At 45.3% G+C, this 12696-nt stretch overlaps 1 protein-coding gene across 1 annotated transcript in view; it reads right to left on the minus strand.

The window, feature by feature from the left end:
• Positions 1-298: 298 nt before the first annotated feature.
• Positions 299-12696, minus strand: part of LOC126259844 (RNA-binding protein Raly-like) — a 1182113-nt gene continuing 1169715 nt past the window's right edge. Inside the window, exon 10 of the mRNA XM_049956900.1 lies at positions 299-2885. Within this exon, the coding sequence (XP_049812857.1) occupies positions 2802-2885 (84 nt within the window). The 3' untranslated portion in view covers positions 299-2801. The remainder of the gene's footprint in view (positions 2886-12696) is intronic.

Consider the following 12696-nt stretch of genomic DNA (forward strand, 5'->3'; position numbering starts at 1 on the left):
TTCGTTTTCAAATCAGTTCGTTAATAGACCACTTGTCAAGTTTGGTCCCTTTACCGCCCAAACCAACCAACCAACCATTTCTCAGCTAGGCACACTGCCCAAAATACGACGGAAGTCTTAATTTGGATGGAAGGTTGCTGATATTACAATGGAACATAAGTAACTGCAGTGCATCGTACATTCGCGTATAATGACATATCTGGAGTAATCGTAAATCTATTCTGCATAATCATGTAATGGTGGTGCAGTAAGGTGCATAAAAAGTCAATACAAGTTTCTAAACGAAATGCTTTATTTTTATACATCAGCTCTCTATTACAAATGCAGCTACATTGAAATAGAAACACACATGGGAACACTACACGAAGCGAATCAGATTCGTAAATTTTCTTTCTTCTTTCGGAAAGTAAAATACTGTTTTCTACATTTGTTCACTTAAAACCACGTACTTTCACAGATCTGGAGTTTTTCTTGTTGTTCATAATCAAAATGTCATTTAACCACAACGTAAGACGTAGCGATAAAATTCTTCATACTTCCTAACTTAATGAATATACGAACTGGGAAAATTCTCACAAAATTTATTTACAACGATCTTAAACTATAATTTTCTACAATAATCTCTTCATCATTTTCTGATATGGCTTCGACCCGTCTGTGTGGCAACATGTCTTTGATGTTCAGCTTAAACGATAAGTAAAATAACGTTCAACATTTTATGAAATTTTTACATAGGTCCCATATTTCGCTAGAAAAATAACACTTTCTTGCCGTAATTGCATGGGTTCCGATTTAGAGTCGAATGATTTAGGAAGATTTAAAAGAAGCAAGGCGCTTGCCATGTTTTGTTGAGGTTCCAGACAACGGAAGGGCATGTAAAGACTGAAAATAACAGTGCAGGATTATTTCTTTCATCCTAAAATAGCGTCGCAAACATATGTACCTTGTTACTCAGCGACAACTTTTTCAGAACGTGACTTCCATCAATATGTAAAAGTTTTCCATTTCAGCAACTTGCAAATACATTGTGTTCAGATTTTGCTGGGTTTTTGTTATGTATAATTCACAAACTAAAGTACCTGGAAACAGAACCGCCTTTACGGTCACCCTTACCGAACTGAACAAGTTATATCTGACCATAAAAATATTAGACCAGTTTTACAATTGATATGAAACTATCACTCATTTCTTTTTCACTGTGAGTCATTCTCTTACAGTATGAGTATAGATTGCAATGTTCTCACTATCATATACTTAGCACATGTTCTGTTCTTCGGTCTTCTAGAGTAACCAATCCAAAACGCATGTCCTTCACCAAAGCACAAAAAATTACCGTTCGATATTACATCTCTGTGATTTCTTAGTAAATAATCTCAGTTTCTGGTGCTTTCAACCTGATTGGATTCGCTCATCTAGTAATTTTAGCTAAGTTCTGCACTCTACGCACATGTTAGACCCTTTTAACTCAGTATTTAAATAAAGCGTGTGCTTGAGCTATTCACACAATAGTGTGATGTCAGACGCTGTGAACAAATTCATCCTTTCATGACAGAAGCACACACGACGTTGCTGTCTGCCTAAAGAACTCCTGTCCCATCCTGTGGTATTCTTTCCATTTCTTTCCAAGCAAGTTAATGAAGCCCCAAGTCAAAGCGGCAACATTCGCCCCTTGTCAACTTCTATTGAGTCTCCTGTTTCTACACCAGTGTTCTGAGGGGAGTTTTGTATTTTAGATAGCAGCTATTTGAACATTTAAAAGCAGTTTAATCAGTGTACTGTTAAATGTTGTCGCACGTTTTAACCAGAATTCCATTTTAGATTGTCCGCATCTCTCTCATCACACGAACGTACATCATTCGGTCTGTAACTCAGACCGAAGTAAAACCATTAACGTGTAAACAATGTAGGGAATTTCAAACCTCCAGTTTTTCAGTATATTACCGCAATAAACACTCATCACTTATCAAAATAATTGCACCTCGATTTTGTTCTTGGACTGTTTTGTTAAAATCCTAATTCTCTTTTTGTTAATCGAAAGCTCTGGCAGCGGACTGGATGAGCGGGTGGTCACTAAGTTTCAGTAAGGTCATAGGTGTCTGACTCTGACACACCACCATGTTTGATACACATGCTGTGTTTATGATGTACGAAGCACTGGTATCCAGTCACGAAGGACATGGTGAACACTTACTTCCGCTGACTCTACAAAAAATACATACGAGACAGGTTATGTTTTTTTTTTCTTTTTTAAAGTCATATTCTTTGAGATTACATAACACTCGAGTATTTCAATACCACGCTGTTTTTGAAACGGAAAAATGGAAAATTTAACACACAGTGTCTCTGTGTCAGGACACTTTCTATTTTGGCGAATCCAAAACAAGATAAATGCACCTCTCGAACGTTACGGACACATTCGTGATTTGGGACCCTTTTCGTAAGTCCCGTTTCCGCACAAGCAAGAAGAAACGTAGCAAAATACAATCGGACAGCGCAACTGGAGCGTTCGGGTGGAAAAAAGAATCACGCCCGAAACTTCTCGAATTGCTTGTAAAGGTTATGAGTTCCTTCGGAAGATTCGGCGTGGAAAAGTAACGGGGTTTGGGGGAGAACGAGTACTGGTCTCGGTTACGACTCGTTTTAACGTGAAGAGGGGCGTGTGGGTGGCGGGGTGAGGCAGGCGGGGCAGAGGCCGTCCCGCCCCTTCCTTCCAGCGGCCTCCAGGCAGGTCGTTCCAGCGACTTCCGGGCCGCCTACGCTGGAGGACCCAGGCGCTGGCCGGAGAGCGGAGTCGCGTCCCATCATGAGTCCACGGCGCCGATCTCGCCGTTGGTGAGCGCCTTCAGCACCAGCTGCGCCGGGCCGCGCGTCGCCGGCGTCTGCTCCTGCACAGGCGAGGCGAAACGTGACGTCAGCCGGTGGCTACTAGCGATGAGCACAGTGCCAGGCTGCAGAGTCAACACACAAGTTTTACACTCCTGGAAATGGAAAAAAGAACACATTGACACAGGTGTGTCAGACCCACCATACTTGCTCCGGACACTGCGAGAGGGCTGTACAAGCAATGATCACACGCACGGCACAGCGGACACACCAGGAACCGCGGTGTTGGCCGTCGAATGGCGCTAGTTGCGCAGCATTTGTGCACCGCCGCCGTCAGTGTCAGCCAGTTTGCCGTGGCATACGGAGCTCCATCGCAGTCTTTAACACTGGTAGCATGCCGCGACAGCGTGGACGTGAACCGTATGTGCAGTTGACGGACTTTGAGCGAGGGCGTATAGTGGGCATGCGGGAGGCCGGGTGGACGTACCGCCGAATTGCTCAACACGTGGGACGTGAGGTCTCCACAGTACATCGATGTTGTCGCCAGTGGTCGGCGGAAGATGCACGTGCCCGTCGACCTGGGACCGGACCGCAGCGACGCACGGATGCACGCCAAGACCGTAGGATCCTACGCAGTGCCGTAGGGGACCGCACCGCCACTTCCCAGCAAATTAGGGACACTGTTGCTCCTGGGGTATCGGCGAGGACCATTCGCAACCGTCTCCATGAAGCTGGGCTACGGTCCCGCACACCGTTAGGCCGTCTTCCGCTCACGCCCCAACATCGTGCAGCCCGCCTCCAGTGGTGTCGCGACAGGCGTGAATGGAGGGACGAATGGAGACGTGTCGTCTTCAGCGATGAGAGTCGCTTCTGCCTTGGTGCCAATGATGGTCGTATGCGTGTTTGGCGCCGTGCAGGTGAGCGCCACAATCAGGACGCATACGACCGAGGCACACAGGGCCAACACCCGGCATCATGGTGTGGGGAGCGATCTCCTACACTGGCCGTACACCACTGGTGATCGTCGAGGGGACACTGAATAGTGCACGGTACATCCAAACCGTCATCGAACCCATCGTTCTACCATTCCTAGACCGGTAAGGGAACTTGCTGTTCCAACAGGACAATGCACGTCCGCATGTATCCCGTGCCACCCAACGTGCTCTAGAAGGTGTAAGTCAACTACCCTGGCCAGCAAGATCTCCGGATCTGTCCCCCATTGAGCATGTTTGGGACTGGATGAAGCGTCGTCTCACGCGGTCTGCACGTCCAGCACGAACGCTGGTCCAACTGAGGCGCCAGGTGGAAATGGCGTGGCAAGCCGTTCCACAGGACTACATCCAGCATCTCTACGATCGTCTCCATGGGAGAATAGCAGCCTGCATTGCTGCGAAAGGTGGATATACACTGTACTAGTGCCGACATTGTGCATGCTCTGTTGCCTGTGTCTATGTGCCTGTGGTTCTGTCAGTGTGATCATGTGATGTATCTGACCCCAGGAATGTGTCAATAAAGTTTCCCCTTCCTGGGACAATGATTTCACGGTGTTCTTATTTCAATTTCCAGGAGTGTACATGCTGCACTCGCCTGACGCTGGCACTGTACACAGCCAGATGTATTCAACGTGTGGCTGTCGGCTACTTAGTTTCTTTAGACGCTTGCGTGTTGCAAGTGAAACACGTAAACTAAAGGAAAGTTGTATGCAACTAGCGGCTGCTGCACAATGTTACTCTCAACGGTCACAGTTCTCCCTGCAGGCAATGCGAGTGCTCGTTATGAAACTTTGAGTTTGAAGTAATAAGCTCAACACTGTGCATAGTACCCACTGACCCGCACCAGCTGGGCGCAGGTATCCCGGCTGGATGAGTAGCCTGGCGTAACGGTAATTTTCTTTATGTACCTCTGTGCAGATTCGTGATCAAAACTTCAGAGAACAACACTACGTGACTGAGTATAGTCACTTTCGTGTAACTTAAAAGGTTTACCGTCAGTTGACTTTCATTACCTGATGGAAACATCACCTACATCGCTCTGGTTTCCCGAGGATTTGTGGAGTATGGCTTCTCTAACCAAGGAAGTACTTGGACTCGAACAAACACAAATACACCAAAATCGTGTGAGAAATAATGTAAAGGTCTCTTATTGCATTAGTGATACTCCCCCATCTGCAAAACTCTGCAGTCGTCTGTTAGAGGCCTCTGCGTATGCCATGCCGCGTTGCACACTGACCTGCCGTTACGCCAGTCAGGACCAGCAAGGACGGTGCAGTGTGCCTCTGAAGTTGCGTTTTGTGACATTATTTGTGTATTGAAGCGTCAGATGGCTCTGCGATTGGTAATCAACGCTGCTAATGTATTGCGATTGGTTGGGATGAAGTTACGAAGGACCCTTCTTCGTGAAGATGGTATTGGTGTAGAAGACGAATCATTTGCATGTTTTCTGGTATCTGTTATATTGCAGAAATATGAGCATAAGTTAGAAACAGATACTGTTGTAACACCAACACATAATGATGATGATAGGGATGATAATGACGAACAACTCATTGCAAACGGTAGTGCTACGGCAGGTGTGGGAAGAGGCGATGGAGGCAGTGACAGTGAATACCAACCGTCTCCCAAGAAGAAGGTTAAAGTTGCTGGTATCATCACGGCGTTTGATGACAACACACTGGAGAACATGTACGATGATTATTACGTAAGAGGTTTCGACACATACGACAAGCTTCTGAAAAGATACCCTAAACTGAAGTCTAAAAGCAATATTAAAAACATACTGGATTACGTGGCAAAGAAAAGAGAAGGAAATAGAGTTTTCAAAGGAAATCGTACACTGGTGTTCAAGACCAGCAAGGAGCGTGTAATGGCGAAATTCGATGAAGCGCGAGAATGCGGTTCCACCGTTCATTATTGGCATTTACAACATTGGGCATTGGACATTGCCAGAAATCTCGGGTGTACAAACTTTACAGCTTCACTAGGATTTATTACTAATTTGAAAAAGGAGTTTAGGATAACGTCACGCTGTATCACTGTGCTCCAAGCACGAAAAGATAAGGATGACGAAGAAGAGCTGATTGAAAGAGCTCAAAAGTTTGTTGCTGACGTCAATGAGCATATCACGAGAGAAAACATCGATAATAGAGTCAGTTTAACTATGAACTTTCGTGTGACAGAACACTATCCATGAAAGGGGAGAGAAACATTGTCGCGATGTTGCAATCAGTTAACTGTGCAACACATAGTTACACGATCGATGTTGCTATATCAATGGACGGACGATTGGCAGACAAACTCTATATTTGCTTCCAAGAATCCAGTGGAAAGTTTGGACCCCGCGTGTCAAGCGAAATAGAAACGCGGTGCCCTCCAAATGTCGTCGTAGATGCAAGTGTGAGTGGGAAGACGACGAAACAACATCTGAAGACGTTTTTCCTGTCTGTTTTGAATCCACATTTGTCGAGAAAGTCATTAGTACTTTGTGACTCCTGGTCTGGACATAAGGATGAACGAGTACTGCTGGAAGCACTTGGCGGAAGACATGTAGATTTAAAAATCATTCCGCCTAAAACTACAAAATATGCACAACCTCTGGGTGTGTATTTCTTCAGACAATATACAATATATGTCAAGAGAATAACAGACTTCACTAAACTATGTTCCAGTAATACGCAGCCGAAATTGCACGACAGATTCTTTATCATGAATATGCATTCTGTCATTTACTATCAGTTATCTGCGGGAGTATACAGACCAATGCTTCGTTACGCGTGGCAGAACGCTGGCTACGATATTGGTGAACCAGTGAACAACTTCAACAGTGTCATTGACGTGGCGTTCAACACTGATATTATAGAATGTGCAAATATGCCATGCGATCAACTTGCATTTCTTCACTGTGCGTTTTGCAGTCATTCGTATTGCTCGGCGCATTTTATTGACATTCCGCATTTACATTTATAGTTAAGATTGCTGCATTGCGTATGGCGTCTACAATTACATACACGGTGAGATCTAGAGCATGACTGCAGAGTTTTGCAGAAAAACGACACCCACCAGCACATTCAGAGGTACATAATGGTCCTGTAACCAAACGTTCATACAGATCTGTTTGTTCGAGCCCAAGTACTTTCCTGGTAAGTTCGGGTGCAACGAATGGCCGAAATTCTCTGCACGGCCATTTTGGTTCTGTCCACAGTTCGAGAAGGTACCGGCGACGCTTTTGGGCTCACGAGACGACTGAATCTACAGTAGTTCCGCAGATCTCTCCCAAACAAATGCAGATTCGTTCGTCTCGTTAGGAGAAAGGCGTCCGCTGTGACTTCTCTAGCTATGCACACAACCAAATTTCGGTTGGTCATCGCTCCCGAAGTTAAAGAAGCAAAACTCACAAATCCTCGGGAAACCAAAGCGATGTACATGATGACTCCTTCAGGAAACCAAAGCCAAACGACGGTAAAGCTTTTAATTTATGAGAAACTGATGATTGTCAGTTACATAGTGTTGCTCTCTGAATTTTTGATCACAGCTCTGCCCAGAGGCCCACAAACAAAATTATCGTTACGCCAGTGTACTCATCCAGCCGGGTTCCCTGTGCAAAGTTAGTGCTGGGCAGTAGGAAGTACAAGGTGCGTCAGCATAGTTCGGTGAATGCTCTCAGGAAATAATGGAAACAAGTGTTACAAACGAAGCACCTTAACTGTCCTTCAAGGTAATCACCATTAGCTACAAGTTATGACGTGTAGCATCGATTGTAAAGCTGTTGGGAACAGTCAGTCAACGCATCTTGTGGAATCGCTCGAAGCACCGTGGTCACACGTTGTCGGATATCCTCATCGCTACAGGAGATTAGACCTGGTGCTACCAGTACGATACGGTGACCAGGCGAGTCAGTGGCAAGGTGTTCACCATGTCTCCCTTTTCCCTCGGGTAGAAATTCATGATGGATCAAGTCCTAGCTGTCGAAAAAGGCGATCAACATCAATCTTGGATTTAGTAAGAGCCGACATGTTTTGACAGGCGAGGAAGCGATGCCGGCCGCGGTGGCCGTGCGGTTCTGGCGCTGCAGTCCGGAACCGCGGGACTGCAACGGTCGCAGGTTCGAATCCTGCCTCGGGCATGGGTGTGTGTGATGTCCTTAGGTTAGTTAGGTTTAAGTAGTTCTAAGTTCTAGGGGACTTATGACCTAAGATGTTGAGTCCCATAGTGCTCAGAGCCATTTGAACCTTTTTTTTTTTTTTTTTTTTGAGGAAGCGATGCTCACCACGTTACTGACGGCCGCTTGGTTTCCGCATCGTGTTGGCAGCAGCAGGTCTCATCTCCTGTAATGAAGCGGATATCCAACAACGGTTGACCACGGTGCTTAGATAATTCAACAAGAAACTTTTGATGACAGTTCCCAACAGCCTTACAATCTATGTCAGACGTAACTTGTAGCTAATGGTGACTTCTTTCAAGGCCAACAAAGGTATTTTGTTTGCAAGTGTTGTTTTCGTTATTTTCTGAAACCATACACCGAACTTTTCGGACGTACCTTGTATATACACACGTGATTCCTTCGAGAAACCAAAGTTAATTGAAAGAAGTCTATTACAATGGTCATGATAGCAAACCATTTAAGCAGGAGACTCTAGCAAGGTTCTCAGGAGGTAGAATGTTATCGATTCGACACTCAGTTGCAGTTTGGAGTGATGTCTCGTGGTGACGAGAGCAGCTGCAAGCCAATGCATCAATCACCCAGGCTCCCCGCCCGCTGTAGAGTTCGGCGCGATCTTCGCCCACTTATCAGATTCCCGACTGCACATCCAGTTCGACAAGGGTTATGTTTTCTGTGTAACATATGCCACATTTCCCTTCACACTTCTTACATGTTAACTCTACATATTAACTCCAGCTTGATACATGATACGTCGTGCTTTACAGTTCATTTAGGAAGTTGGCGCCAGCTCGCGCCAGCCTGCCGGTGTAGTGGTATCTCGTATCGCCCTGATTATGCAATAGGGCGGCCATCTCCTGTGTTTCCACGCAGTTCCGCAGTTCCTCAATAGATGGCAGTGGCGGCGTTTTGGCAATTGTGGGGAACTCTAACTCAGTATTTCACGAATTATTTATAAATTATACAGGGTGGCCCATTGATAGTGACCGGGCCAAAAAATGTCACGAAATAAGCATCAAACGAAAAAACTACAAAGAACGAAACTTGTCTAGCTTGAAGACGGAAACCAGATGGCGCTATGGTTGGGCAGCTATATGGCGCTGCCATAGATCACACGGAAATCCAGTGCGTTTTTTTCAAATAGGAACACCCATTTTTATTATACAGGGTGTTACAAAAAGGTTCGGCCAAACTTTCAGGAAACATTCCTCAAACACAAAGAAAGAAAATATGTTATGTGGACATGTGTCCGGAAACGCTTACTTTCCATGTTAGAGCTCATTTTATTACTTCTCTTCAAATCACATTAATCATGGAATGGAAACACAAAGCAACAGAACGTACCAGCACTTTGTCACAGGAAATGTTCAAAATGTCCTCCGTTAGCGAGGATACATGCATCCACCCTCCGTCGCATGGAATCCCTGATGCGCTGATGCAGCCCTGGAGAATGGCGTATTGTATCACAGCCGTCCACAATACGAGCACGAAGAGTCTCTACATTTGGTGGTGGTTGTTGGGATGTTTAAGGGGGACTAAACAGCAAGGTCATCAGTACCCCATCTCTACATTTGGTGCCGGGGTTACGTAGACAAGAGGTTTCAAAAGCCCCCATAAATGAAAGTCAAGAGGGTTGAGGTCAGGAGAGCGTGGAGGCCATGGAATTGGTCCGCTCCTACCAATCCATCGGTCACTGAATCTGTTGTTGAGAAGCGTACGAACACTTCTACTGAAATGCACATGTTGTGTCGTAAAGGCACATGTTCTAGCAGCACAGGTAGAGTATCCCGTATGAAATCATGATAACATGCTCCATTGAGAACATGGGGCCCAATCGAGACATCACCGACAATGCCTGCCCAAACTATCACAGAAAATCTGTGTTGATGACGTGATTGCACAATTGCGTGCGGATTCTCGTCAGCCCACACATGTTGATTGTGAAAATTTACAATTTGATCACGTTGGAATGAAGCCTCATCCGTAAAGAGAACATTTGCACTGAAATGAGGATTGACACATTGTTGGATGAACCATTCGCAGAAGTGTACCCGTGGAGGCCAATCAGCTACTGACAGTGCCTGCACACGCTGTACATGGTACGGAAACAACTGGTTCTCCCGTAGCACTCTCCATACAGTGACGTGGTCAACGTTACCTTGTACAGCAGCAACTTCTCTGACGCTGACATTAGGGTTATCGTCAACTGCAAGAAGAATTGCCTCGTCCATTGCAGGTGTCCTAGTCGTTCTAGGTCTTCCCCAGTCGCGAGTCATAGGCTGGAATGTTCCGTGCTCCCTAAGACGCCGATCAATTGCGTCGAACGTCTTCCTGTGGGACACCTTCGTTCTGGAAATCTATCTCGATACAAACGTACCGCGCCACGGCTATTGCCCCGTGCTAATCCATACATCAAATGGGCATCCGCCAACTCCACATTTGTAAACATTGCACTGACTGCAAAACGACGTTCGTGATGAACACTAACCTGTTGACGCTACGTACTGATGTGCTTGATGCTAGTACTGTACTTCAATTGGGCCAACTGGCGGTGAATCGAGGAAGTACAGTACATACTGACGAAACTAAAATGAGCTCTAACATGGAAATTAAGCGTTTCCGGACACATGTCCACATAACATCTTTTCTTTATTTGTGTGTGAGGAGTGTTTCCTGAAAGTTTGGCCGTACCTTTTTGTAACACCCCGTATATAGTACGTAAAGAAATATGAATGTTTGAGTTGGACCACTTTTTTCGCTTTGTGATAGATGGCACTGTAATAGCCACAAACGTATAAGTACGTGGTATCACGTAGCATTCCGCCAATGCGGATGGTATTTGCTACGTGATACATTACCCGTGTTAAAATGGACCGTTTACCAATTGCGGAAAAGGTCGATATCGTGTTGATGTATGGCTATTGTGATCAAAATGCCCAACGGTCGTGTGCTATGTATGCTGCTCGGTATCCTGGGCGACATCATCCAAGTGTCCGGACCGTTCACCGGATAGTTACGTTATTTCAGACAACAGGAAGTGTTCATCCAGATGTGAAACGTTAACCACGACATGCAACAAATGATGATGCCCATGTAGGTGTTTTAGCAGCTGTCGCGGCTAATCTGCACACCAGTAGCAGACAAATTGCGCGAGAATGGGGAATCTCAAAAACGTTGGTGTTGAGAATGCTGCATCAACATCGATTGCACCCGTACCATATTTGTAGGTACCAGTAATTGCATGGCGACGACTTTGAACGTCGTGTACTGTTCTGCCACTGGGCAGAGAAATTACCGGACGATGACAGATTTTTTGCGACGAAGCGTCAACAGCGGTAACTTAAACCGACATAATATGCACTGTTGGGAAATGGAAAATCCACGATGGCTGCGACAGTGTAACATCAGCGACCTTGGCGGGTTAATATATGGTGCGGAATTAATGGGAGGAATGATAATTGGCCCCCATTTTATCGATGGCACTCTAAATGGCGCAATGTATGCTGATTTCCTACGTAATGTTCTACCGACGTTACTACAAGACGTTTCACTGCATGACAGAATGGCGATGTACTTCCAACATGATGGATGTCCGCCACATAGCTCGCGTGTGGTTGAAGCGGTATCGAATAGCACATTTCATGACAGGTTGATTGGTCGTCGAAGCACCATACCATGGGTCGCACGTTCACCGGATCTGACGTCCCAGGATTTCTTTCTGTGGGAAAAGTTGAAGGATATTTGCTATCGTGATCCTCCGAGAACGCCTGACAACGTGCGTCAGCGCATTGTCAATGCATGTGCGAACATTACGGAAGGCTAACTACTCGCCGTTGAGAGGAATGTCGTTCACGTATTGCCAAATGCATTGAGGTTGACGGACATCATTTTGAGCATTTATTGCATTAATGTTGTATTTCGAGTAATCACGCTGTAACAGCATGCGTTCTCAGAAATGATAAGATCACAAAGGTACATGTATCAGATTGGAACAACCGAAATAAAATGTTCAAACGTACCTACGTTCTGTATTTTAATTTAAAAAACCTACCTGTTACCAACTGTTCGTCTAAAATTGTGCGCCATATGTTTGTGACTATTACAGCGCCATGTATCACAAAGTGAAATAAGTGGTCCAACTAAAACATTCATATTTCTTTACGTACTACACGAATATGTAATAAAAATGGGGGTTCCTATTTAAAAAAAACGCAGTTGATATCTGTCTGACCTATGGCAGCGCCATATATCGGGCTAACCATAGCGCCATCTGGTTTCCCCCTTCAAGCTAGACAAGTTTCCGTCTTTGTAGTTTTTTGGTTTGACACTTATTTCATGAGATATTTGGCTCGGTCACGATCAATGGACAACCCTATGTACACAAACCTTCCTCGTGCATCGGTCTGTCTATTAGTGAAATCTTATCAAAATCCACACAGTAGCCCCTGAGATTAGCCCAAACACACAGTCACAATCCGCATTGGGCCTTCAATATACATGCTCTACGCTCAAATTAATACAAGAGCTAACATCAAAACAAGAATATTTCCATAAGGGACATATGATGTCAGAAGTCTACTTGTAATGTTATGGAACCCTTTGTTAGTACTGCTGACTATGAATGTGTACTGTTATTGAAAAAGAAGAAGGCCTCATCGCTGTAATTGCTGTCGCTGATGCAAACGCTGCGGCCATGCCAGGAATCTTCGAACGCCGGCC

Source organism: Schistocerca nitens, chromosome 5 (assembly GCF_023898315.1).
Source record: "Schistocerca nitens isolate TAMUIC-IGC-003100 chromosome 5, iqSchNite1.1, whole genome shotgun sequence".
Classification (NCBI taxonomy): Eukaryota; Metazoa; Arthropoda; class Insecta; order Orthoptera; family Acrididae; genus Schistocerca; species Schistocerca nitens.